At 47.9% G+C, this 25,965-nt stretch overlaps 1 protein-coding gene and 1 long non-coding RNA gene across 5 annotated transcripts in view; one reads left to right on the top strand and one right to left on the bottom strand.

The window, feature by feature from the left end:
* The window catches only part of sptb (spectrin, beta, erythrocytic), a 38,449-nt gene extending 14,166 nt beyond the window's left edge, over window positions 1–24,283 (top strand). For 2 of the 4 annotated variants that reach the window (XM_076023151.1, XM_076023152.1), the window contains 27 exons: window positions 1,021–1,118; window positions 1,862–1,942; window positions 2,097–2,212; window positions 2,328–2,440; window positions 2,624–2,811; window positions 2,921–3,038; window positions 3,280–3,438; window positions 4,268–4,570; window positions 4,661–4,811; window positions 5,220–6,090; window positions 6,349–6,486; window positions 7,003–7,762; window positions 7,955–8,157; window positions 9,971–10,061; window positions 10,308–10,454; window positions 11,125–11,394; window positions 12,220–12,444; window positions 13,080–13,169; window positions 14,103–14,393; window positions 14,628–14,758; window positions 15,599–15,803; window positions 16,375–16,598; window positions 16,837–16,987; window positions 17,599–17,843; window positions 18,233–18,371; window positions 18,737–18,821; window positions 19,540–19,966. In XM_076023151.1, the coding sequence (XP_075879266.1) occupies window positions 1,021–1,118; window positions 1,862–1,942; window positions 2,097–2,212; window positions 2,328–2,440; window positions 2,624–2,811; window positions 2,921–3,038; window positions 3,280–3,438; window positions 4,268–4,570; window positions 4,661–4,811; window positions 5,220–6,090; window positions 6,349–6,486; window positions 7,003–7,762; window positions 7,955–8,157; window positions 9,971–10,061; window positions 10,308–10,454; window positions 11,125–11,394; window positions 12,220–12,444; window positions 13,080–13,169; window positions 14,103–14,393; window positions 14,628–14,758; window positions 15,599–15,803; window positions 16,375–16,598; window positions 16,837–16,987; window positions 17,599–17,843; window positions 18,233–18,371; window positions 18,737–18,821; window positions 19,540–19,949 (6,003 nt within the window). In that variant the 3' untranslated portion in view covers window positions 19,950–19,966. Of the gene's footprint in view, window positions 1–1,020; window positions 1,119–1,861; window positions 1,943–2,096; window positions 2,213–2,327; window positions 2,441–2,623; window positions 2,812–2,920; window positions 3,039–3,279; window positions 3,439–4,267; window positions 4,571–4,660; window positions 4,812–5,219; window positions 6,091–6,348; window positions 6,487–7,002; window positions 7,763–7,954; window positions 8,158–9,970; window positions 10,062–10,307; window positions 10,455–11,124; window positions 11,395–12,219; window positions 12,445–13,079; window positions 13,170–14,102; window positions 14,394–14,627; window positions 14,759–15,598; window positions 15,804–16,374; window positions 16,599–16,836; window positions 16,988–17,598; window positions 17,844–18,232; window positions 18,372–18,736; window positions 18,822–19,539; window positions 19,967–20,220; window positions 20,285–20,632; window positions 20,902–21,062; window positions 21,237–21,952; window positions 21,996–22,118 lie in introns of those variants that run through there. The other 2 variants (XM_076023154.1, XM_076023153.1) reach the window with 2 other exon arrangements.
* LOC142886197 (uncharacterized) lies at window positions 20,778–25,173 on the bottom strand. The gene is made up of 4 exons (XR_012926391.1): window positions 24,993–25,173; window positions 23,839–24,947; window positions 22,036–22,248; window positions 20,778–20,879 (listed from the first exon to the last, which is right to left on the bottom strand). It is a non-coding gene; the product is annotated as an uncharacterized LOC142886197 (long non-coding RNA).
* Window positions 25,174–25,965: the final 792 nt, after the last annotated feature.

Below are 25,965 nucleotides of genomic sequence, written 5' to 3'. Positions count from 1 at the left end.
CTCTTGTTGACACGGCAAGGACAAGCGTTTCACAATGTTCCACCAATAAGGTGTTTTTCTCGATAGATATGACCTGAATTAAATTAGTTTCTATGGATTTAAAAAGATCACGGTGGCTTTGACCTCCCCTGCTGTTGTTGTTTAGCTTTAGGCTTTAAATTTTCTTTGTGCGACGAGTCCTTCGTGATCGCGTTGTGCCTCGAGCTCGTACGCCACATGACCGTTGTTTGACTTCTTGTGTTCCAGCCGCAGTTGTAAAGTCACGCAATATTTTTTTTTTTTCATCCACACTCAGATGTGCAGCCTGTACCTTTTCCCGGCTGTGCAGCATTTCACCTTCCAGCCATTATTATCTGCTGTTAGAGTCACATCCACAGCATCACGACACGTCTGCTTGACTCCTTTTATCTTGTTACCGTGTGTGTGTGTGTGTAGGGCCATATATTTATTTTTAATTTGACAGCAACAGTGTTATTTTTAGACGTCGGTTCAAACAATATGGCCCTCTGAATTATTCACTCTTTTCAACCCTCCCTCCTCCGAAAAGAAAAAAGAAAAAGGAAAAAAAAAAAAAACGCAAAAAAAAAAGTGAAAGGAAGGAGTTGACTGCTTCCTGTCTGACTCTCTAAACCAAGGAGAACCAAAGCGGGCTAAATTTAGTTCTCTCCCAGGGTTCATGTCTCTGATATCACACCGCTGCTCTAATTACTGGGCGGCACTGTGGGAAAAATAGGAGCTTCAATAGTTTCCAGCCGCCCTTGTACTAACAGGAGGCCGTGTTTAGACGGGCCAGGATGCAGCGGGATATTAATATTGATCTAATATTACTCCTGGTTATGTTTCCCAGAACAAATATATCCCTAATATTCCTGCAAAATGGAAAATGTTTTCCACAGGGAGCATCTGAAAAAAAACAAAAAAACAACAACCCTCCAGCTGAGTGAATTTTTGGTGTTTCTGGTGGTCTTCAGTCACCTTGTGTTGCTAAGCAGCCAGCTGTGTCTCGCTGATCCTCCTCAGATCCAGGACATCGTGGTGGAAACGGGCCAGGCCGACCAGAAGGAGACGCGCTCGGCGAAGGACGCTCTTCTTCTGTGGTGCCAGATGAAGACTGCCGGGTCAGTGCGGGGACGTGCGTGCCCTCTAGTTTCACACAGCTGGACCAAAAAAAAAAACAAGAAAACAAAGCAGAAAACATCACTCTTCATGTGCAGATGCCAGGAATATTTTGTTAAATAAAAATATTTGGCACTGCTTAGTAAATGTATACATATTTTATATGGACACTTAAGTGTTTTTTTTTTTGCTAATTGTTTTCACTCTACCTGCTATATTAACTTTTCATTAAACATGTGGCAAAACCGCAGGCCTTTAAAACTCTCTGACATAAAAAAAAATATCACGATAATGCTGATAATAAAATTCCCAACTCGTCCCAGTTGGAGTACCTTGGAAAAACTGGAATTCTTATTTTCATTATTTTAATTATTGTATCATTGTTCTTATTCTTAGTATTGTTTTATTAACAGAAATCTAATTTTGTTTAAATGACTCCAGAAACATAAACTGTTAGATTTTTGCCCAAAGTCTTATTATGACTGGAACATTTTTTTTTTATGGAATAGAATAGAATAGAAAAAAAACTTTTTGATCTCCGCAAGGGGGACTGCAGCAATGTAACACACTGACATTGTTCTGTCTTGTGTTCCATTGCTGCTGTAACAACATGAATTTCCTCCTTGGAAGATCAATAAAGTTTTATTCTATTCTATTAAAAACTGTTTATGCTATTTAATGATCATTTCTCCAGTTGTTCCATTCACCACAGTGCTAACAGTGGCCCCCGGCTCTCGTCCTGCAGGTATCCCTCCATCAACATCACCAACTTCACCACCAGCTGGAAAGACGGCATGGCCTTCAACGCCCTCATACACAAACACCGGTGAGCAGAGACGGAGCTCTTGATAAAAGCAGGACGAGCTGTAAACACTCGTCTGCCCCTCAGCCGTCTGCCGTCTTTTTTCCTCCCCCCCCTTTTTTTTTTTTTTTTTTTTCCCCATTAAATCTTTGCCCTTCGCCGCCTCTGTCGATTTCAGGCCCGATCTGGTGGATTATAAGACTCTGAAGAAGTCCAACCCCACTCACAACCTCCAAAACGCCTTCAACGTAGCGGAGCAGCAGCTGGGCGTGACCAAACTCCTGGATCCCGAAGGCGAGTGGAGCGGCTACGGCGGCGACAGAAAAAAAAGAAAGAAAAAGGCTCGTCGCAGCAGCGTCTTTGATGGCGGCGGCGGGGCTGATGTGCGTGCTGTTCTCTTTTTTTGTAGACGTGTTCACAGAGAACCCGGATGAAAAGTCCATCATCACATACGTCGTGGCATTCTACCACTACTTCTCCAAGATGAAGCAGCTCGCCGTGGAGGGCAAGCGAGTCGGGAAGGTGCGATAAGAAGGAGGAGGGGGAGGAGGTGGAGGAGGGAGGAGGAGGAGGAAGAGCGTCTCAGCTGGCGGTTTTTGGTTTTCTTTTAGCTTTTCTTTTTTTTAGTTCCTCTAAGTCCACCTCCCTCACGCGCTCTCCGGCGTCCTCCTCTTCTTCCTCCTCCTCCTCCTCTTCCTCTCTCAGGTGCTGGACCAGGCCATCGAGACGAAGAAGATGATCGACAAGTACGAGAGCCTGGCGTCGGACCTGCTGACCTGGATCGAGCAGACCATCGTGGTGCTCAAAAACCGCAAGCTGGCCAACTCGCTGAGCGGCGTCCAGCAGCAGCTCCAGGCCTTCAACACCTACAGAACCGTGGAGAAGCCGCCCAAGTGAGTCTAGTGGAAGAGCGCCCCCCCCCCCCACACACGCACACTCCTCCAGAACGCTGCTAGATTGAGATGTTTGCGTTGTTGTTTCCTCTCTGCTCTCTCTGCTCAGGTTCCAGGAGAAGGGCAACCTGGAGGTGCTGCTGTTCACCATCCAGAGTCGCATGAGGGCCAACAACCAGAGGGTGTACACGCCCAAGGAGGGCGTCCTGGTCGCCGACATCAACAAGGTAAGTGGGACAATGGGAAGATTTCATCTCAACCTGTTTGACTTGACCAGTCTTGTCACTGACTGCAAGAGCAAACCAGTAAACTCCTCCTCCAGCCGCTCATCCAACCACATCAGGAGCTCTCCTCCAATCGCACTTGACTCTGCAGGCAAAGTTTGAATGTGTCATTGCTCCTCTTCCTCCTCTTCCTCATCTTTCTCCCACTCCTCCTCCTCCTCCTCCTCCTCCTCCACCCACCCAGGCCTGGGAGCGTCTGGAGAAGGCGGAGCACGAGCGGGAGCGCGTCCTGCGGGACGAGCTGATCAGGCAGGAGAAGCTGGAGCAGATGGCGCGCAGGTTCGACCGCAAGGCCGCCATGAGGGAGACGTGGCTGCTGGAGAACCAGCGGCTGGTGGCTCAGGTGACGCACCGTGCACACACACACACACACACACACACACACACAAAAACACAAAAAAGATTTTGTGACTCAGACTCGCAAGTTAAATGATCTTGTGGCATATGTGTGCGGCGACGCGAAAAAATATTCACTTGCATTCAGAAAAAGATGTCACGATAAGTAATGAAGTGCGTAAAGAACCATTTTTTTTTTAATTTGTAGTTTTTTTTTTTTAATAAGTCGTTGATCACTTCTTTACTATTTATATCTTCACTCGGATACTCTGGCGTTACATGAGGGTGACATCACATGCACAGCTCCTTCAATAGTTTCTAATTGTTTCTAGCTTTCTCACTCACCTTTAGGTGGCAGCAGTGTGCCTACAAAGACTTGAAAAAAGATGTTAATAAATGTTAAATAGATGCTGGAGTCAAAACATTTATTTTTTTATCCAAATTGTTGCAGCTCCAGAAACAAGTAACTATCTAAAAATATGTGTGTGTGTATATATATATATGTACACACACATATATGTGTATGTGTATATATATATATATATATATATATACACACACACATATATATACACATATATCAGGTGTATATGTGATATACATATATATCACATATACAGTATATACATACATACATACATACATACATACATATGTATACAAAAACATATATATATATATACATATACATATATATATATATATATATATATATATGTATATATGTATAAATACATTTTATATACACATTACTTAGACATGCACTACTGTAAATGTTCCTCCGCTAAAGAGGATTGGGAAGACGTGACAGCGACTCTTCTCCCTCTGACCTCCAGGACAACTTTGGCTACGACCTGCCGGCGGTGGAGGCGGCCAAGAAGAAGCACGACGCCATCGAGACGGACATCGCCGCCTACGAGGAGCGCGTCCAGTCGCTGGTGGACATCTCCAAGGAGCTGGAGGCCGAGCGTTACCACGACGCCAAGCGGATCGACGTGCGCAAGGACAACGTGCTGCGTCTGTGGGACTACCTGCAGGAGCTGCTGAAGGCGCGGCGCGGACGCCTGCACAAGAACCTGACGCTGCAGAGGATCTTCCAGGAGATGCTGCACATCATCAGCTGGATGGACGACATGAAGGTAGCGAACGCACGGGTGGAGGGACCTCGGAAGACCCGTCGAGCGTTTGGACTCATGGCTCGGCTCTTTTTTTTTTTTGCGCGTCTCCAGGCTCGGCTCCTGTCGCCCGACTTTGGGAAGCACCTGCTGGAGGTGGAGGACCTGCTGCAGAAGCACGCCCTGCTGGAGAACGACATCGCGCTGCAGGCGGAGCGCGTGCAGGGCGCCGGCGTCGCTGCCCTGCAGTTCGCCGATGGAGACAGTAAGTGCAGAAAAAAAAAAACACATCTAAAAAGAAAACAAACAATTTGCTTTGTTTTAACTAAAATCAAACTTTCAAGTTGCGATATGCAAAAAACCTATGTCGACCTTTTATTTAAAAACTCTGCAAAACATCTGCAGTTTCAAACTATTTTTCCACTTGCTTCTCCCTCAGAGATTTTGCAGGGCTTGCTTAGTTCTCCACTCTGCTTTATTTTCTAAAAAAAAAAAAAAAAAAAAAGAAGAACCCAGATTTTTTTGCAGATGCATCTGCGGCGAGTCGAACACTCTTGTCACCGCAATGCCACAAAACTGGTGACCCGTCACTTTCTTAACCTTGCCTTGCATTATCAGCACCTCTCCCTAGCAGAGGTAAACAACAACGTTGTTGCCTGTGTCCTCCTCGTAGGCTACAAGCCGTGCGACCCGCAGGTGATCCTCGACCGGGTGCAGCACCTGGAGCTTTGCTACAAGGAGCTCTGCGCGCTGGCCGCCCAGCGCAAGGACCGCCTGGAGCAGTCCCGCTGCTTCTGGTACTTCCTGTGGGAGGTGACGGAGCTGGAGGGCTGGATCAGAGAGCGGGAGCACATCTTCTCCACGCTGGACTACGGCAAGGACCTGACCAGCGTGCTGGTCCTGCAGAGCAAGCACAGCGCCTTCGAGGACGAGCTGGGCGCCCGCCGCGCCAACCTGCAGCAGGTCCTGGCCGAGGGCGACCGCATGATCCAGGCCAAGCACTTCGGCTCCCCCAGGGTGCAGGAGAGCATGGACGCCATCGGGCGGCAGTGGCAGCAGCTGGAGGAGCTGGCCGCCTTCCGGAAGCAGAACCTGCAGGACACGCAGCGGTTCTTCCAGTTCCAGGGCGACGCCGACGACCTGAAGGCCTGGCTGCTGGAGGCCAAGAGGCAGATGAGCAGCGAGGACGTGGGCCAGGACGAGTACACCACCCAGCGGCTCCTCAAGAAGCACGGCGCCCTGAGGAACGAGGCCATGAAGAACGGGGCCACCATCGAGGCGCTCTCCAAGCAGGCCAACGCGCTGCCGGAGGAGCTGCAGAACACGCCCGACATCCAGAGACGCCTCAAGGACATCAAGGACCTGTACATGGAGCTGCTGTCCCTGGCCGACCTGAGGCAGAAGAGGCTGGACGACACCATGGCCCTGTACACCATCTTCAGCGAGACGGACGCCTGCGAGCTGTGGATGGGCCAGAAGGAGACGTGGCTGGTGGGCCTGGAGGTGCCCGACAAGCTGGAGGACCTGGAAGTGGTGCAGAACAGGTGCAAAGAGACGTATTCATATTTCCAAAGTCACCCAACTATTATTTAATTGTTTATTAATAATAATTCTTGTTAATTATCAGAGAAAGTTTTGGTTAATATTTTCGCCCGCTTTAATTTGTAATTATCAGTAACCGCTCGTCTTGTTTTTGTGTGAAACCCAGGAAGATTAGTCGTGAAAAGTAATGGCGATCCCTATGAAATAAACAAACAGCAATGTGAAAATAATATTCTTTTTATTTCATTTTTTTTTTAAAGGCTTAGCATTTTAGCTCAGGACATGGCGAACGTGCAGTCGAGGGTGGACGATGTCAACAAGGCGGTGAAGCAGCTGGAGGACAGTAGGCACCCCCGCACCAAGGAGGTCAAAGACTGTCAGGCCCGGCTGAACAAGAGGTACCGCCATCGATCATAGATATCTGCTGGCTGACCTGCCACACGACACTGAGTCCACTTTACTTCCCTTTGAAATTCCACTAACTTCACATCGAGGGTCCAGTGTGTAAGATTTGGCCTGATTGAAGATTTTTATTCTGATAAAAGCTTAACATACTGCCCATAAATACATTAATAGAAGTGTATAGTTGCAATACAGTCATAGTCATTTGGTTTGCCTACTCCTAGAATAGTTCTCAAGGATAAGAGTCTACATAGAGCAATAAGGGTCTTGCTCCTACTTGGGTGCCATCGTTCAAAGAAGCCCACCTGACCTAAATATGAAACACACTGTCAGGTGGGCTCCCTTAAACTCTTTACACGCTGGACCTTCAAGATTCGGTTTGGGAAAATTGTCATTGTTCACGCGAGGCTCCGCCACAGGATTCCGGATTTACACCTGAAGCTGTTTGTAACTCGGAACCTTTCGGTGATTCTATTATCCGAGTGTCAAGTCGAGCCTGTTTGGCCCCTCAGGTGGGAGGCCTTCAAAGCCATGGTGGAGGACAAGAAGATGAAGGTGGACTCGGCCGTCAGCCTGCACAACTACGGGCTGGAGTGCGACGAGACGGACGCCTGGATCAGGGACAAGACCCGCGTCATCGAGTCCACGCAGGACCTGGGCAACGACCTGGCGGCCGTCATGACCATCCAGCGGAAGCTCTTCGGCATGGAGAGGGACCTGGCCGCCATCGAGGCCAAGCTGGCCTTCCTGAGGAACGAGGCTGACCTTCTGGCCCGGGGCCACCCGGAGCACGCCGGCGACATCCGGCGACGCACCGGCGAGCTGGACCAGGCGTGGGACGCGCTGAGGAAGACCCTGAAAGACAGGGAGGACTCCCTGGGCGAGGTCAGCAAGCTGCAGACCTTCCTGCAGGACATGGACGACTTCCAGTCGTGGCTCTTCAAGACCCAGAAGGCCGTGGCGTCCGAGGAGATGCCCGCCTCGCTGCCGGAGGCCGAGGAGCAGCTCAGCCTCCACGACACCGTGCGCGAGGACATCAGGAACCGCGAGGAGGACTTCCACCGCATCCGCGACACCGGCGCCCAGGTCACCCGGGGCCAGGAGGACGACCCCCAGTACCAGCAGCTGGAGCAGCGGCTCAACGGGCTGGAGCGCGGCTGGCACGAGCTGCAGAAGATGTGGGACAGCCGCAAGAGCCTGCTTGACCAGGGCCTGGGCTTCCAGCAGTTCATGAGGGACGGGAAGGCCGTCGAGGCCGTCCTGAACAACCAGGTGCGAGCGCGAGTGAGGTTTTTTTTTTTTAATGATGGGGTGGCGATGCTAAAAGCTGCAAGAATGTGGAATGGAAGAATGCGGCGGGGTCGGTGCTCCTCAGCCTGCAGGAGGTGAGTTCACTCCCCTCTCCCTCTCTCTCTCCCTCTCTCTCTCTCTCTCTCTCTCTCTCTCTCTCTCTCTCTCCCTCAGGAGTACACCCTTGCGCACTTCGACAAGCCCGACACCCTGGCGGGAGCCGAGAAGGCGCTGAAGAAGCACGAGGACTTCCTGAGCACCATGGAGGCCAACGAGGACAAGATCGACGGCGCCCTGCAGGGCGGTCAGCGACTGGTGGACGGCGGCAACCTCTTCTCCGGCAAAGTCCAGGACAGGATGAGCTCCATCGGCGACAGGTGACGCAGCTCCCTTCCCCCTTCTTAATCTGATTTTAATTTAGTCTGGACAAATAGTCTGTTTGCCTGCTGACATTGGTGCTTATCTTCAGGAGCTTCACATCTTGCGTCATCCTCTACCAACGATAACAAACCCTTTCTAAAAACAAATACTGCTTTTAGCCGCTTAGGTTTGGACTCCTTACTCTGGTGGACTGCAATAAAACAGGGAATCCTCCAATGGTCCAAATCAAGTCAATGAAATGATAACATCAATATTAAAACAATACTAGAATTATATTTCTGACAAATGATCAACAGCAGCAACAACAAAACTGCTACAAAAAAAAAAAAAAAACAGCAAAAAATTGTTTAACCAAATATGAAAACAACAGCCTCTCAAATAAATTATTCAAATGAAAACTTCCTTGAAGTGATTGGTGTCCAAAGTGAGTCCAAAGTCTGAAGACGGATTCTCATGTTGTTTACACAAGAATTCATTTTGCTGCTCCAAACCTCTTGAATGCTAATGAAGTTTAAACTTGCGTTAGCAAGGCAGCAAGTCAGTCATCCAAATTTGACGTGAACCACAATATATTAAAGACACGATAGAAACACGGCTAGGGGTGTTTCTCGATTTGAGCGGGCGGGCTTGAATTGTTCACAAAAAAAACCAAGCTGCAAAAGTAGTATGCTAACTTTTTTTAAAATCACAACATAAGGCTTTTATTCATTAAGCATCTGTTTTATGCCTCAGGGAGCAAGAAAACCAATTTAGGGGCAAAATAAGAATTAAATCCGCCATTTCATTTCTGTCAAATGAAATTTTGCGTAAAGTGATTTGTTTCCCAAAGTAATTGAAAGATTAAACAAAACTGAAGCGGCGCAGACAGGGGAAGAAAAAAAAAATATGAAAAAGTCGTACAAGAATTAATTTCGGCCCCTTCCAGCCTCTTGAATGCTAATGGGAAGTTAAAGTAAATACACTTAGTGGAGGAAACGAGACGGGCATCTGAATTCATTAGACATGTTCCTAAAAAAAAAAAAAAAAAAGAAGAAACGAAAAAGCCTTGTGAGAAACTCTGTTAGTGTGGTCGATTACATTATGCTAGCATGCTAATTTAGCCCAAAACAAGTGGTGGGGTTGCTGGCAGCGTGATTGGTTAAAGGGAGATTTTTTTTTTTTTGGTTGACCACGTTTTGTTGTTGTAGTTGTTGTTGTTTTCAAATGATTCATTTCACAGCTTCAAAAATGAACTATAGATGGCGCTAAAGGGTGGATTCATCAGATGTTTCAAGCTAAGTAAGTGGTGGATAGACAGGCAACGCCTCGTCAATGTGCTTTATTTCATATGTTTAATGACCAAACGAGAGGCTAATCTGATGTAGAAGAAGCCCGACCCGCCGCCTGCAGCCACTGCCTTTTTCCCCCGCGGGCTCATTTTCAGCGTGGCTGCCAAACGGCTTTCCTTCTTATCACTACTTTGCCAACAGGCGGCAATAAAGAGGGAACAGGAGCTTTTCCAATTACCTCCCGCCGCTCGGAGCGCTAGGCAGGCCGCAATAATGGATATCGATCTTTTGGGCCCGAGCTGTTCTCCGCAGCTGAGCCGGAGAGCAAGGCGACTGTTTTGGGGTCAGCGCGTCAGCTGCTGTTTTACCCCAGTACGTCTCTCTGCCTCTGCCTCTGTCTCTGTCTCTGTCTCCGTCTCCGTCTCTCTCGGTTCTCGCAGTAAAAACCCACTTTTAGCCGAACGCACGTTGGAATGAGTTGAGAGATGTGAGCCGTGCGGGTCTGAAGTGGTTCTCTGCTGCGTCTCTTTTGAACCCGCAGGCGCGACAAGAACAAACGCCGAGCCCAGGAGGTGTCGCAGCAGCTGCGGGACAACCGGGACCTGCAGCACTTCCTGCAAAACACCCAGGACGTGAGTTCAGCGCCGGGCCGCCTGGCTGCCGCACCGCATCAATTAGCACCACGACCGCCAGCTTTAATCAAGACCGTTTTTTATCGTCGGCTTTGTCGGCGGGAAGATGAATTGAAAATCCTTTCCAAGACAAAAGACACGCTGATGTTTCCGTGACCTTTTAACCCCTGCTTTTTTTTTTTTTCCTTTCACTTCGGTCTCTGCTGGGTTGTTTGACTCTTTCCTGAACCGCTGTCTCTCCTCCAGCTCACTCTCTGGATCAACGAGAAGATGCTGACGGCTCAGGACACGTCCTACGATGAGGCCCGCAACCTGCACAGCAAGTGGCTCAAGCACCAGGCCTTCATGGCCGAGTTGGCCTCCAACAAGGGCTGGCTGCTCAAAGTCGATCAGGTTTGCGTTGCTTTGTTTGTTTTTTTTCCAGGGCCAGATTTTGTGTTGAACTGAATGAGCGGCACAGTTTTAAAAACAGACGTCAATATGGTTGAAAAAAAAAAGTTGCTTTAGTTGTGAGTTTGATCTGCTCGAGTTTGGCATCTCTCCCGAGCATTTGCACTTGCACTCTGTACTTAAGAGAAAATATTGATCCTTGTGTAAAAAAAAACATGCTCAGATAGAAGTAAAATCACTGATGCAGCTCTTTTATTTATGTAAAAGCAGGAGAGTACAGGTTCTGAAATATCTTTAAAAAGAACGTTTTTTTTTAATTTAATATTATTTTCTTTGCCGTCAATTGAAATAATAAATCAACAGCTTTGATACTCTTTATACTATAGTTAGTTTTTTTTTTGTTTTGTTTTCAACTGCAGCACAACCAAACAGTATTCAGTGATACCTATGACCAGTGAGCCATTATTGGACTTTACACTTTTAATTACAATAACCAATGTTATTTTCGACACGTACTGAAGTACAGATACCTGAAAAATCGACTTAAGTACACAAATGAGGTATTTGCACTTACTTGTTTACTCACCACCTCTGCCTCTTTGAAATAACGCCCATCGATCCGCCGCAGTCCGTCCTCATCCCTTTTTTTCTCCCCGCTTACCCCGGAGCGCAGCAGGGTCAGGCGCTGATGGAGTCCAAGCCCGAGTTCGAGCCGGTGGTGCGGGAGCGCCTGGCCAAGCTGCGCGAGCTGTGGGAGCAGCTGGAGTCCACCACGCAGGAGAAGGCCCGGCTGCTGTTCGACGCCAACCGCTCGGAGCTTATCGACCAGACTCTGGCCGACATGAAGAAGTGGCTGGTCGAGCTGCAGCAGCAGCTGCAGAGCGGCGACAAGGACGCCGTGAAGGACCTGACCAACGCCATCATCCTGCTGAAGAAGCACCAGGTGAGGAGCTCACGCATCAGGGGGATGGTTTTCTTCGTTTAGTTCTTGAAGCTCTTGAAGAGCACATTGGGAAGTGCTCGGAAAACGTTCACTCCCATTCAGGTTGACCAGTCGGACTGGTTGCTGGTAGTTTAGCTCGTTAGCTAATAGCTCAAGGCTCGCCCGCTGGCTCAAGATTCAAGATCTTTATTGTCATTACGCAAACACAATGACATTTTAAAGAGTCTGTCGGCTTACACGCAGAAAGAAAGAATAGAAAGAAAGATGTTTTTTTTTTTTATAGAAATACAATAAGAAAGAAGAAGAATATTAAGAACATCTGTATTTACAGAATGAAATGAAATGAAATAATTCAGTTGCAGTGCGTTCTGACATTAGGAAGTTAGCTTGGCCGCTAAGTTTTCTTCATTTTCTTTGCATCTTCTTTAAACTCATCTTTTCAAAATTGGAAGCGTACTCGAGTGGCTGCGCCCAGTTTATTTATTTATCTTCAGATTTTTAAAATGCGTTTCCATACATTACTGGGATGTTGTGTTCATGCTGCAAAGACAGCAGTTTGCCTAATGAGGCAATGCGGCATGATTTTAAATTAAGAAAAAGTTTTAAAAAAAACGGAGCAACATAACTCATCCAAATTATTTTCAAGTCTGCAAAAACTCGCAAAAGGCTGCGCACCCAGATGGCGGGACAGAAGCTAACTCTCGCTGCGTTCACCCTCCGCTGCACTCTGATTGGGGACTTTTTGAACGAGGCTATCCATCGTTCTTATTACACCGTATTTATTTTTAATTTTTTTTTTTTTTTGTCTTTGCCCCTCTTCCCCAGATGATGGAGAAGCAGGTGCGCGACCGAGCGCGGGAGCTGGAGGAGCTGCTGGAGGCGGCCAGGAAGCACGGCGGCGGCAGGGAGGAGCAGCCGGAGGTGGAGGCGGAGACGCAGGCGCTGCAGGCGGACTTCCAGCAGCTCCTCACGCCGCTGGGCCAGCGCAGGGACAAGCTGGAGGCCGCCAAGGCCGTCCACCAGTTCTACCGCGACCTGGCCGACGAACTGGTGGGTGTTTGACAGTCACCGCCGCCACCGCCACCGCCGTACCCTTGCTGAATTATTGATGGCCAGAAATTGAGAATAAAGCGTGCTTGTTTGATTTAGGAAGTCGCTGGATGGATGTTCGGCTTTTAAATGGGTGGAGTGTTGAGAAAAACACCTCCGGGGAGTTCATTTTTGAAACATTGAACAACTTCAGAGGACACTTCTCTCTTTTTTTTTTTTACACACACGCCAGCACTCTCCAGAAAAATGATAGCTTATTAATTTACGAAAGGGAGTTTTTTTTTTCTTTCTCTTTTTTTTTTGATTGCACAGTTTGGAATTAGTATGCGAGTGAGTGCAGCCAACAGCTCTCGCCATGAAATTGACTCCAGGTGAATCTGGGTGAGAAGCTCTAATCCCTTATTGGTTTCGCCGCCTCGATCCACTTTAATCAGCGGCTTAAAGAAGGATTTTTACACCTCTGAGATGTTTTGGGACATTTTGTGAGAGGTGAAATACAGTAGAAGGAATAGCACCTCTGTTTTTTTTCTTTTTCTATCTTGCTTTCTTTCTTTCTTTCTTCCTTTCAAGTTCTTGAACAGTCGCCGTCGTCTCCACCGTCCTCACTCTGGTCTTTGTGTCCTGTTCTTCCTCAGCTGTGGATCGAGGAGAGGATGCCGCTGGCAATGTCACAAGAACACGGCCACAATCTCCAGACGGTGCAGATGCTGCTGAAAAAGAACCAGGTACCTCATTCATCAGCAGATAAAGAAGACGCTTGTCTTTTGTTTTTGTGCTTTTTCAAAACATTGATTAGGATTTGTTCTCGCTCCCTAAACAGCCTCCAAAGATGAAGATAGCATCGAGTCTCGAGCGAAAATTTAATTGCGCCGCCCATTTCTGAAATACTTTTTTTTTTTTTTCGTTTTGAGAGTTTTCTTGCTGAATCTGTCGCGAAAAGAGTCTGCGAGACACGTTTGCGAGGGGGACGGCCCTTCAAAATAAAACAAAAAAGTAAAACCTTGGAAGGTGATGACGAACCTTCTGCGGCCCGACAACATTTGCCAGCAGCAGCGAGCGAGCGGAGCAGCAGCAGCAGCAGCAGCGTGGCATTAGCTGCAGGTCGCTAGACAAACTTGAGAGCAACTAAAAAAAAAAAGAAAAATCGTAGTTGTGTCTTCAGAGGTTTGGTTGCAACATGGACGGCTGCAGTCGGAGCGATCTGGCTGCCTCTTAAGGCCAAAATAAGAAAAAAATCAATCAGTTTTAAATAAATAACACAATTTAATTCTGTTTTCTACGTCCACGAAAAGTTGGATAGTGTCAGAATTAGAATTAGAATCAGAATAAGCTTCTTTTTTTTGTTGCCAAGTACAGATAAAAGGAATTTGTTTTGGTGAAGTTGGTGGATGGCAGATCTTCTAAAAATAAACCAGCAAAAAGTAAAAAAAAAAAAAAATAGAACAATAATAAAAATATATATACACAGCCTGAATAAAAAGAGCAGTACAGTGCTGGCAGTGATACGGTGAGCAAGGAAGTCTAAGCTGAGTTTTAATGTAGCGCATAGAGTTACTTTTACCCTCCAAACACCTGGATCACACCTGCTGTTTTTAAACCCATCATTCCCACCTTCACTAAAATTAGCTTCACCGCTCTTTCATCCCTCCGTCCTCCAGACGCTGCAGCGGGAGATCGAGGGCCACCAGCCCCGAGTGGACGAGGTGCTGGAGCGGGGCGGCAGGATGGCGGCCGGCGCCGAGGCGGAGGGCCGGCCGGAGGCGGGGAGCGTCGGCCGGCAGCTGGCGGAGCTGGAGGAGGCGTGGGCGCGGCTGCAGGAGGAGATGAGCCGGCGGAGGGAGCGGCTGAACGGCTCCAGCCTGGCGCAGCAGTACTACAACGACGCCGCCGAGGCCGAGGCCTGGATCGGGGAGCAGGAGCTCTACATGATCGCCGACGAGAAGGCCAAGGTGAGGAGTTGAAACAGGAAGTAGAATGAAAGAGGAAACGAGCAGACGAGCAGCGCGGCACAGCACGGCACAGCACGGCGCAGCGCGGCACAGCGCGGCACGCCTCCTGCTCTGCCGTCCTTGATTTGGTTTCTTTTGAACGTGGCTCCTTCTACTCCGAGCTCAGCGGGATTCTATTTTAATGTGCGTGTGTGTTTTGTTTTTGTTTTGTTTTTGTTCCCGTCCTCTCTGCAGGACGAGCAGAGCGCCATGCTGATGCTGAAGCGCCACATGATCCTCAAGCAGGACGTGGACAACTACGCCGACTCCATCCAGAAGCTCTCCGACCGAGCCCAGAGGATGCTGGCTGAGGAGCATCCGGACGGGTGGGTGGCGCTCACAATCTGTGTGTGTGTGTGTCTATATCGATATCTATGGATATAGATATCTATAGCTATACACGTATATATATATATGTATATATATGTATATATATATATATATATATATATATATATATATATATATATATATATATATATGTATATATATATATATGTATATATATGTATATATATATATATATATATATATATATATATATATATATATATATATATATGTATATATATATATATATATATATATATATTTACATATATATTTACATAGATATAGATATCTATCTATCTATATCTACATATAGATATAGTATGTATAGTATGTATATCTATAGCTATACATAGATATAGATATCTACGTATAGATATCTATATCTATACGTAGTGTGTGTGTGTATACGTATGTATATACAGTATATATATATATATATATATGTATATATAGAGAGAGAGAGAGAGAGAGAGATACATATATGTATATCTCTATATATATATATATGTGTGTATGTATATATACATATATAGAGATATACATATATGTATATCTCTATATATGTATATATACATACACACATATTTATGTATTTGAACTCCTTGTATCTCAGGTTCAATCTGGTAAAGAGTGCAAAGAATATATTTTTTTGGTCTTTTAATGTGAAAAACTACCTTGTGAAAAATGCAGCGCCTACGCTAATCTCTTTAGCCTCAACCTCCGAGTAGCTTCTTCTTCTTCCTATCTTCTGCGACTTCTTCCGAGACTCGTCCTCCTGAGACTGGCGAGGCGGAGATGATCCAGACGGTCTCCCTGTCGCCCCCTGTCTGCAGCGAGAAGATCATCCGCCGGCAGGGCCAGGTGGACAAGCAGTACGCCGGGCTGAGGGAGCTGGCCGAGGACCGCAGGAAGAAGCTGGACCACACCTTCCACCACTTCCTGCTCAGCCGAGAGGTGGCCGAACTGGAGCAGTGGATCGCCGAGAGGGACCTGGTGGCCTCGTCTCAGGAGATGGGCCAGGACCTGGACCACGTCACGGTAGTCACACACAGCAACCCTTGACTAGGAGGTTCTTTTGGGACCTTCATCAGCTTTTGTTGTTTGTCTTGTCTGTTTTGTTTTTTTTGGAAGGCAATAGTGTGATTTTTTTTTGTTGTTGTATGCATTATTTTGAAAGTTTTTGCAATTTTGAGCATCCCGTCCGCCGCTCACTCAACTTCTCCACGAGCGCCGCTGCCGAATTCAAATTCCACCTGCTTGTTGGCAGTCGGAGGCATTTTTTTCTTTTTTTTTTAAAGAACTCACGACTGAAGAAGGAAAAAAACAACTGTGAGATGCTTTGGGGATCTTTTCCTGCCGTTTTAACGCCGTTCAGTGTTAAGTGATCACACAAGTGCTCTGCAGAACAATGGCGCATTCATCGGGCGGCTCGGCATGATTTCCAGGGTGTTTGGCTCCATATGGGCTCCCAGCTTGCAGCGTGCAAAAAACTAAAAAAAATGAAATATGCACCTTAATTTTGTAGCAATAAGAAAAAAAAATCATGTTATTGCAGCATATGTTTGGAAAAAAAACAACAGAACCAAAAACCCCCCCGTTCACCCTGCAGCTCCTGAGGGATAAGTTCCGGGAGTTTGCCCGGGAGACAGGCATGGCGGGTCAGGAGCGCGTGGACATGGTCAACCTGACCATCGACGAGCTGATCGAGGGCGGCCACACCGAGTCGGCCTCCATGGCCGAGTGGAAGGACGCCATCAACGAGAGCTGGGCCGACCTGCTGGAGCTCATCGACACGCGTGCTCAGCTGCTAGCCACGTCCTACGAGCTGCTCAAGTAAGGGGAAAAAAAATCAACTATCGGGCATCGGTGCGGCGGGCGGGCGGGCGGGCGGGGGAGGGGCGGGACCTCCGAGGCTCTGGGCTCTAATCCTGTTAAGCGGCAGGATCCCGGTGGAGAGAGCAGTTGATGACATTGAACCGGGACTCGATAAAAAAGTGCCGGCTAGAATCCAATGAGCTGAGAGACGACTTCCTGTTCTCTCTCTCTCTCTCTCTCTCTCTCTCTCTTCCAGGTACTTTGACGACGGGAAGGAGCTGGTGGCTCAGATCCAGGAGAAGCTGAAGGAGCTTCCCGACGACGTGGGCGAGGACTTCAGCAAAGCCGAGTCCTTCCACCGGATGCACGCCGCCTTCGAGAGGGACATCACCACCCTGGGCAGACAGGTACGGAAACCGCCGCGCTGCCAAGAGTCACACCTGCAGGCCGGAGGAGGTGATGCAACGTCAGAGCAACCGCGTGGTGAACCTCATGCCCCCCCCCCCCCCCCCCCCCCCCCATCGCCCTCCCCTTACTAAACCCCCCACCCTCACCCCCGTCCAGGTTGGAGACCAGCAAAAAGGTGCACCAGTGGTTGATTTGTGTCATTGGCTTTGTTTAATCCCTGAACACTGCAATCCAATAGCAGGATTGCAGTGTGTTGCATTGTGTCGGATCGCTGAGACGGCAAATAGTTTTGCCTGGCTGGATGCAAGTGAATATACAGTATGAACAAAACAGCATCAGGGTTTGATGTGAACGCAGCTGGTGTGCATCGGTGCACATAGATAGATAGATGGATAGATAGATGGATGGCTAGATAGATGGATAGATGGATAGATGGATAGATAGATAGACAGACAGATGGATAGACCTAAGGGAAGGTCAGTGGACCATATGCATATTATATGCAGGTATGTGTTATTACACCTTAATAATAATAATAATAATAATAATAATAATAATAATAATAATGATGATGATAACTCCAACTCTTGATCCTCCTCTCCCACCGCAGGTGCAGCAGTTCCAGGAGACGGCGTCCCGCCTCCACGCCCAGTACGCCGGCGAGCGGGCGGAGGGCATCCACGTGATGGAGCGCGAGGTGCTGGAGGCGTGGAAGGGCCTGCTGGACGCCTCGGACAGGCGGCGAGCGCGGCTGGTGGACACGGCGGAGAAGTTCCGCTTCTTCACCATGGTGAGGGACCTGATGGCCTGGATGGAGAGCATCGTCCAGCAGATCGAGACGCAGGAGAAGCCGCGGTGAGCCGTCAGAGAGTGTTCGAGTTTAAATGAGTTTGAGCATTGAGGGAATTTAATCATTTTTCTGGCAATTTATGACAGATTCACTTTCAAGAAATAATTATATAAATGTTCCTGCTTACCTGAAATTTCTACATTTCTGAGGGGACACAAAATTAATGAAAGTAATTTGACTTAATAGTTTGTTTTTTTTAGGGCTGAATTAACCATCAAAAAACGTTTTTTTTTTTCATCGTGAAATTAAAAAGTATGTCTCGGTGCACTATTAAAATATTGACGCTATTAAATTCAAAATGTTGCTTTTCCCCAATCATCCCACTACCGGCATTTCCTTTCAAAACGGAAGCTCTTATGACACCGTGCGGACCTTTTTCCCCCGTTGCTTCCAGGGACGTCTCCTCGGTGGAGCTGCTGCAGAAGTACCACCAGGGGATCCGCTCCGAGATCGAGGCCCGCCAGGCCAATTTCACCGACTGCACCGAGCTGGGCCGAACGCTGCTGACGCGCAAACACCGGGACTCTGCTGAGGTAGGAGCTCCGACCGCCGCTTTCATTAGGTTTTAATTGCTTTTCTGGGAGTGATGATAATTCTCCTTCCTGCTATAATGGAACCAATTGAAATGCCACAAAAGGGGTAAAAAAAAAAAAAAATCCACTCATCCACCCCCATTTGGTTGAGGGGGGTGGGGGGACGACCGCGGATTGAAAACACTAATTAGAAAAACTGGGAAAGCCAAAAAGAATTCAAATGAGCCATTGACCCCCGGCAGCCTGGATTCCAACCTGCGCTAACGATGCTAATCCTCGGCTGATGACGGCGGCCCGTCTCCGGACCGGAGTGGTTTCATATGAGCGCTGATTGCATTTTTCTTCTTTTCATTTTTTTGGGCCAGATCAAGGAGAAGCTGCTGCAGCTGAGCGAGAAGAGGAAGGAGATGATGTTCAAGTGGGACGACAGATGGGACTGGCTGCGGCTCCGTGAGTTCACCTTCCAGCCAATGGGAACAAACGCAGCAGTTAGCCGGCGTGTAGCTTGGCCGCGTGACTAACAGACAGGAGAAAACATTTTTAGACAATCCATTTCTTGTGGAAGAGGAGAGGCAGGCAGTAAGGGAAAAAAAAAGCCCAAAACACCGCAGGTGAAAAATAAAAAAAAAAAGACGGCGAAAAAGAAGGCGAAAAAAACAATACTTTCTAAAACTGTTTGTCTTCAGACTTTTATATTTACTGTTACACCATTACACAATACCTCCTTAAAAAAAAAAAAGTGGCTGGTTGAATTCCTCTAGAAAGCAGAAAGAAGTGGAAAGTGCAGTTTTTTTGTTTGCTTGTTTAGTTTAGCTATTTATAGTTTGTTGTTTCAGTTATTATCTCGTATGATGACAACTCGTTGAATTCAACATTGCAACATTTATTACAGGAATACATACAATATATGATCATATCTTTAGATATTAATTTAATTTATTAAAAATATTTTAATAGAACATATGTATATATGTATATATGTATGTATGTATGTACGTACATATGTATGTACCTATATATATATATATATATATATATATATATATACACATATGTATGTATATACATATAGCTGTAGAACGTTTAAACTAAACTACTTTAAATTAAAGCTCATAAACATCCTGTATGACCACAAAGGAGCGGCGCTAACGTCTATTTGTGCCTCCAGTGCTGGAGGTGTGCCAGTTTGCCCGCGACGCCTCGGTGGCCGAGGCCTGGCTGGTGGCCCAGGAGCCCTACGTCACCAGCAGGGACCTGGGCCTCACCGTGGACGAGGTGGAGAAGCTGCTGAAGAGACACGAGGCCTTCGAGAAGTCCACCGCCGCCTGGGAGGAGCGCTTCTCAGCGCTGGAGCGCCTCACCACGGTACCGGGGGCCCCCCCGTTAGCCGAGCACGTTGCTAGCCGGGTGACGGCAGAAGGTCGGGAAGATCGGGGCTTGACCTCCGGCTTGTTTGTTTTGTTTCCTTCCTCAGATGGAGTTGATGGATCTGAGGTCGCAGCAGCAGGACATGGAGCAGCTCATCAAGGAGCAGCGCTCGGACAGCAGGTAGGATGCAGCCGCAGGCGCTTTGTTTGACCGGTGCGGCCTTGTGACTTCACACCATGAGATCCGAAACACACAGCACACAGCAGCAGAAGAAGAAGAAGAAGAAGAAGAAGAAGAAGAAGGTCAAAAAGTCTCTGGGCCGCGTTTTCTCATTTTATGGTTAAAAACAGGAAATAATACAGAACAGTGCGAATCTTATCGCCACGCAGATCTATCAGCGCGCACACACACACACACACACACACACACACACACACACACAGCTCCTCTCTGAAGTCGACCTCTGTGCCCTCTGCTGCAGGAGAGAAGACACAGGCTTTGTGGAGGAGTCGTCGCAGCTGTACACCGTGGAGAAACAAACTCTGGTCAGTATCCGACTCTGCTTCTGTGTTTTCACCTCGTCTTCCTGCAACAACCTGCCATTAAAGAGAAAACCCTCGTCTTCTACGCTTCAGAACTCACTGACTAACTCTAGTACATGTTAGCGCGAGAAGACCAGCGCTAAAACGCACACAGTTCTGGAGATCAACCCTCTGTGATGTCACAAGGGGCTCCCAAACACTACCCGCCAGATGTTGGCTGCTATCCTCAGAGCCGACCTTTCTGTTTCTGACGCCTTTCAAAGCACGCAGAAGGTCAAAGAAGTCTTGAGCTGGAGGCTGCAAACAGAGGGCTAAATGTGCAGTTTTTCTGTCCGTCTTTCCTCCCTCCAGTCTGGTTCCGGTGCCGTGGGGCCCAGCACGGGTCTGCAGGAAGGCAGCGTTGCTGACTCCACACTCCCCACCCAGTCGGAAATGAGGGGGAGCGGCTCCCTGGAGTCGGAGTCGGCGCTGGACTCGACGGCGCCGCTGCCGCTGCCCAAGGAGGCAGAGAAAGCGGCCACGATGCCCGTGGAGCCGCTCCGAACCCAGACGGTGCTGCAGGAGGGCACACTGGGACGTAAACACGACCTGGAGGGTTCTGGGAAGAAAGCATCCAACAGGTAGATTAAACAGACACGTCGTAGCTCAGCTCGCTACCTCGGATCATAGTTTAGCCTTTACAGTTTAGGACCACAAGTTAATTTAGTTCCTCAGTTCCTCAACTGTTCCCCCCAACCCAAGCGTCCCTCAGAGTTGACCTTTGACTGCTTCCTGCTCTCAGGTCGTGGAACAGCCTGTACTGCGTGCTGAAGCCCGGTCAGCTCTCGGCCTACAAGGACGCCAAGAGTTTCGGCCATGGCGTGACGTACCACGGCGAGGACCCTCTGTCCCTGGCCGGCGCCACCTGGGAGGTCCTCACCAACTACAAGAAGAAGAAGCACGTCTCCAAGCTACGGTGAGGGGCTGCCACTCTGATTTGCAACCTTAATCCCAACCCAAACCCTAATCCCAACCTCAATCCCAAACCTAACCCAAGCCTAACCCCAACATCAATCCCAAACCTAACCCAAGCCTAACCCCAACATCAATCCCAAACCTAACCCAAGCCTAACCCCAACATCAATCCCAAACCTAACCCAAGCCTAATCCAAACATCAATCCCAAACCTAACCCAAATTTAACCCCAACCTCAATCCCAAACCTAACCCAAGCCTAACCCCAACATCAATCCCAAACCTAACCCAAGCCTAACCCCAACATCAATCCCAAACCTAACCCAAGCCTAATCCAAACATCAATCCCAAACCTAACCCAAGCCTAACCCCAACATCAATCCCAAACCTAACCCAAGCCTAACCCCAACATCAATCCCAAACCTAACCCAAGCCTAATCCCAACATCAATCCCAAACCTAATCCCAACATCAATCCCAAACCTAACCCAAGCCTAACCCCAACATCAATCCCAAACCTAACCCGAGCATAACCCCAACCTCAATCCCAAACCTAACCCAACCCCAACTAAAACCCTGACTACAACCCCAACCCCAATCCCAACTCTATTCATGTTTTCTACTTTCCCATATAGTCGGTGGTAGAAAGTAACACACATGACTGCTTCTGTGTGCACATAATTAGGCTCAACTTGTCTCTCCCCTTTCTTCTCTCTCAGTCTGGGAGACGGCAGTGAATACTTGTTCCAGTGCAAAGACGAGGTGAGTGCCGTTGTCGGAACTTCCCTACCGGCCCCCCCACCCCACCCCCGCGTTCCGGACGGACGGACGGTACCAGGTCATACATATTTCATGTCCTCATTGGCCCTTGCGTGTCCATTCCAGGAGGAGCTTCAGCGCTGGAGCCAAGCCATGGAGAAGGCCGTCCGGAGCCCTGCGGCGGAGGCAGCTGCGGGGCCCTCGGGGGCCAGAGCTCACACCCTGCCCTCTTCCACCGTCCCCGAACCGCCGTCCGCTAAAAAGGACAAGGAGAAGAAGTTCAGCCGCTTCGCCAAGAAGAAGTGAAGGGGATGAGCTGGTGGTGTACGTGTACAATCAGAGTGTGATTTTATTTCAGTTTATTTTTTTGGAATCACTGGATTTTTTTTTTCCTCCTGGTTTCTTTTTATAAATATACATATCTTATTTTGCAAAGATTAGCAGAAATATTGTAGTTTAGGTTGAAGCTGTCACTGTTTCGCCTGTACTTGAGCTAAACTGCCACTTTTTTGGTCTTTTTTTTTTTTTTTTTTTTAAACAAAGAGTTGAATTAAAGCACAGGAATGCTCGTTCACACTCAACCAAAGAATGTTGTACAACCTTGTTTTTATCCTACTTTTTGTTTTTGCGTTGCTCAGTCCGGCATGCTTGGATTTGTCCGTCCGAGGCCCGTAAACTAGCGCCGCCGCCGCCGCAGTTCTGCTGTTAATCTGCCTTATCCGGTGGCCGGGAACTGTAATACTGTGCTGTGTGGGTTTGCAGGAGCTTCACGAGGCTTCGCAGGTGCGTTTGTGAAGTCGGGGGTGCAAAGTGTTGAAACGCAGGCACGCGAACCAAAATGCTCTATGCACTGCGACGGGTTTGGACTGTCGCGACGCGGCGGTCACTTCTTGTGGTTACGATTAGCATATCTGACGACTTGAAATATACTCACTCCTATACTGCATATCTAGGCGACAACATGACGCATAGCTTCTATATCTTGCGGATGCATGTTGGGGATGCTTTGTGTTTGGTCGACATGGTGCTATATTGTTGTGATATTCTCCGAAACCTCCGGCCCAGACCGACTCCCACCTGCCCGCCTTACTTTGTCTCGGACTTCGGCTTGCAGCGACGCCGCACATGCACTCACGCACGCACGTACACACGCCTGCCTGCCTGCCTGCCTGCCTGCCTGCCTGCCCGCACGCGGACGCATTAGGATTCTTCACGAGAGTTGCAGAGGCGAGCAGATTTTGCAGTGAAAAGGCCGCAGTGGATCAGGATTAATAATAATGGGCGCCGCCTCATTATGAGGACGCCGTGTTCAGCGTTGGAGCCGAGGCACAACCTGTTTCTTCTGGTGGAAAAAATGTAGATTCATTAGCTGAGGCGGCCGGCTGCTGACAACAGTTTAAAATTTACAGGTTTTGGGCAGGGGGGGGCATTTTTTTGCTTTAATGAAAATTTATTAACAAAAACAAATTTTGAGGATTTTTAAATTTTCACTTGGATGATTTTCTATCAGTATTTTCTAATGCAAAAAAGAGGGCACCTAACGGGACCTTTAGACCTTTTGGCTGACGTTTATGTGCAGTTTTGTTGTTACACGCGTTGGGATTTAACCCAAATTGCCGGCGAAGACAACAGCCCCAGATTAATTGATAATCTGCCTTTCAGCGGCGGAGTCCAACAGCAGCGGAGAGACGCCGAGGCCTCGTGGCTCTCATGCGATTGTGCACAGAGCAGAAAGGGAGACTGTGTGCCTCCGGTCTGTTTAATTTAACGAGACGCAACCGACCTGAGACCTAGAATCTGTAAATGCATTTCAGGAGACGCCGTGCGTGAGGTTTGATTTCCTCACCTGGGCGGTCTCCCCTCGCTCTCCCTCGGCCGGCTCGCCACCGACCGCGGCCGTCAACTGGAGAGACAGCTGAGACATTTGATGACATCGTGATAATCGAGATTCACAGATAAACGGACAAAAACGGAAAAATGGTCCAGTGTGCACATTGAAATGGTTGGAGTGACACCACGTGTATTTTTTTTCTTTTTTCTTTTTTTTGGGGTGGGGGGGGAGGGTCGCCACATCTAGAATTTCTCCATCATATCCGGCCACTGTGTCGCCCTTGTGCTCACTTTTAATTTATTCCTCCACCGATTCCTCCGACCAGATCCATCTGTTCAGTGGGTTTATAATCTGCATTTTCTACTCTCTAGCTGTGTAAAATAATACAAAACAGACATTGATGAGAAATATCAACTACATTTTGAGATAATAAACTTTCAAATAAACTCCTGAAACTAAACACTTGTGTATTTGTGTTGTTTTTTTTGTTGTTTTTTTTGGGCTGGTTCTCTCTCTAACCCCAACGCCAACCCTACTCTTGTCACCCCTAAACTCTACACTGTAACACCTAACCCAACCTTCATTACTGGACCAACGTCTACAAAAACATGTCTTTTTGACTGTTGTTTGCCAGTCAGTCAGAGTATCAATGTGTTGGAGAAAGGGCAGCAGAGAGGTTGAGATTCGACAAACACCAAATACTTTGATCAGCCCGAAATTTACTGAAACAGCCGTCCCACTGCGGTTTAGCATGAGACGAAGTGGTACAATGCCAAATCCTGACATAAACCCAACCCTAAACCCAATCCCCAGCCTGGAAACTAACCCATACCGCCAACCCCATAATCAATGCATACCCTAACCCCAACCTAGCCAAGCAAACAAGAAGCATACATTTAGTATCGTTTTACAGCCATACAGAAAAATGGCCATCTTTACGGCTAGATGCTAATGCTATTTGGGCGGCCATGGCGTGGTGAAGTTTGGGAACCCCTGAGTATTTAGAGTACTATTGATTCCCCCCCACCCCCAAATAGTCAGCGGTCAAAAGTATGAAACACGACTGCTTCACTCTGCAGATAATTAGGCTCAACTTCTTTCTCTCTCTCTCTCTCTCTCTCTCTCTCTCTCTCTCTCTCTTTCTCTCTCTCTCCTTTCATCTCTCTCACTCTTGGAGACGGCAGTGAATATTTGTTCCAGCGCAAAGACGAAGCGAGCGCCTCGCTCCCCCCGGCTTTCCGGACGTGTAATCCTTTGACCCGATGCGAAACGAGGCGGCAGTCACAGGTCATACATATTTCATGCGCCGAGCCCCCGACGCCTCGCCGCCTCAAAGTCATCAGCCAAGGTCACGGCTGGCGTTAACACGCGGCTGTCCAACGCTTCCCTTCAGCCTGGGTGTCGAGCCGGAGAGAAGACTCCGCCTCCGGGGATCATTAATATCATTCATACCCAGTTGTTTGCCTAAAAACGTGTTGATTTCTTTTTTTTTTTCGCCCTTCAAACGGAAGACTGACGCTTCCTGCGGTGAAACATCGGCAACTCGTTTGTTTACGTTACCTCGTTGTCCCGATTGGCCCTCGTCTCTCCATTCCAGGAAGAGCTTCAGCGCAGCAGCCGAGCCATGCAGAAGGCCGTCTGGGGGCTCCTCGGAGGGTTAGGGCCGAGCTCACACCCTGCCCTCGACCACCGTCCCCCTAAGAAGGACAAGGAGAACAACTTTGATTGTCACAAACTGACTCTTTTTTTTTAATTGGCCATCCAGATTGGCAGTGTTGGGAAAGTTCACGTTCTACATGAATTAGTTCAAAGTTTTTAGTTAACAGAATTTAGAATGAACCCGTTCTGTTTATCATTTATAATTCAACATTTTGAACCAAGTTGCGACCAGTTCAAAATCACTGCCATAGGCTTAAAAACAAAACAAAAGTTTTAACTCTGAAACTATGCGTCAGATTTAATCGTGGTATCCAATTTTGAATCCTTATCAATTTATCATTATGTATTTTTTTTTTTAGGGTTTATATATTGGCATTGAGGGGTCAGCCCTCAGGATACTTTTCAGGTGCACTCATATCACTCCGCCACAACCTCATCACTCCTAGTCCCAGTGCGCGGACCTATATACCCACATTGAGTTTC

This window comes from Nelusetta ayraudi, unplaced genomic scaffold (genome assembly GCF_046127955.1).
Source record: "Nelusetta ayraudi isolate G7.1 ecotype Tasmania unplaced genomic scaffold, CSIRO-AGI_Nayr_v1 ptg000015l, whole genome shotgun sequence".
Taxonomy (NCBI): Eukaryota; Metazoa; Chordata; class Actinopteri; order Tetraodontiformes; family Monacanthidae; genus Nelusetta; species Nelusetta ayraudi.
This window is presented reverse-complemented; position numbering and strand designations above follow the sequence as displayed.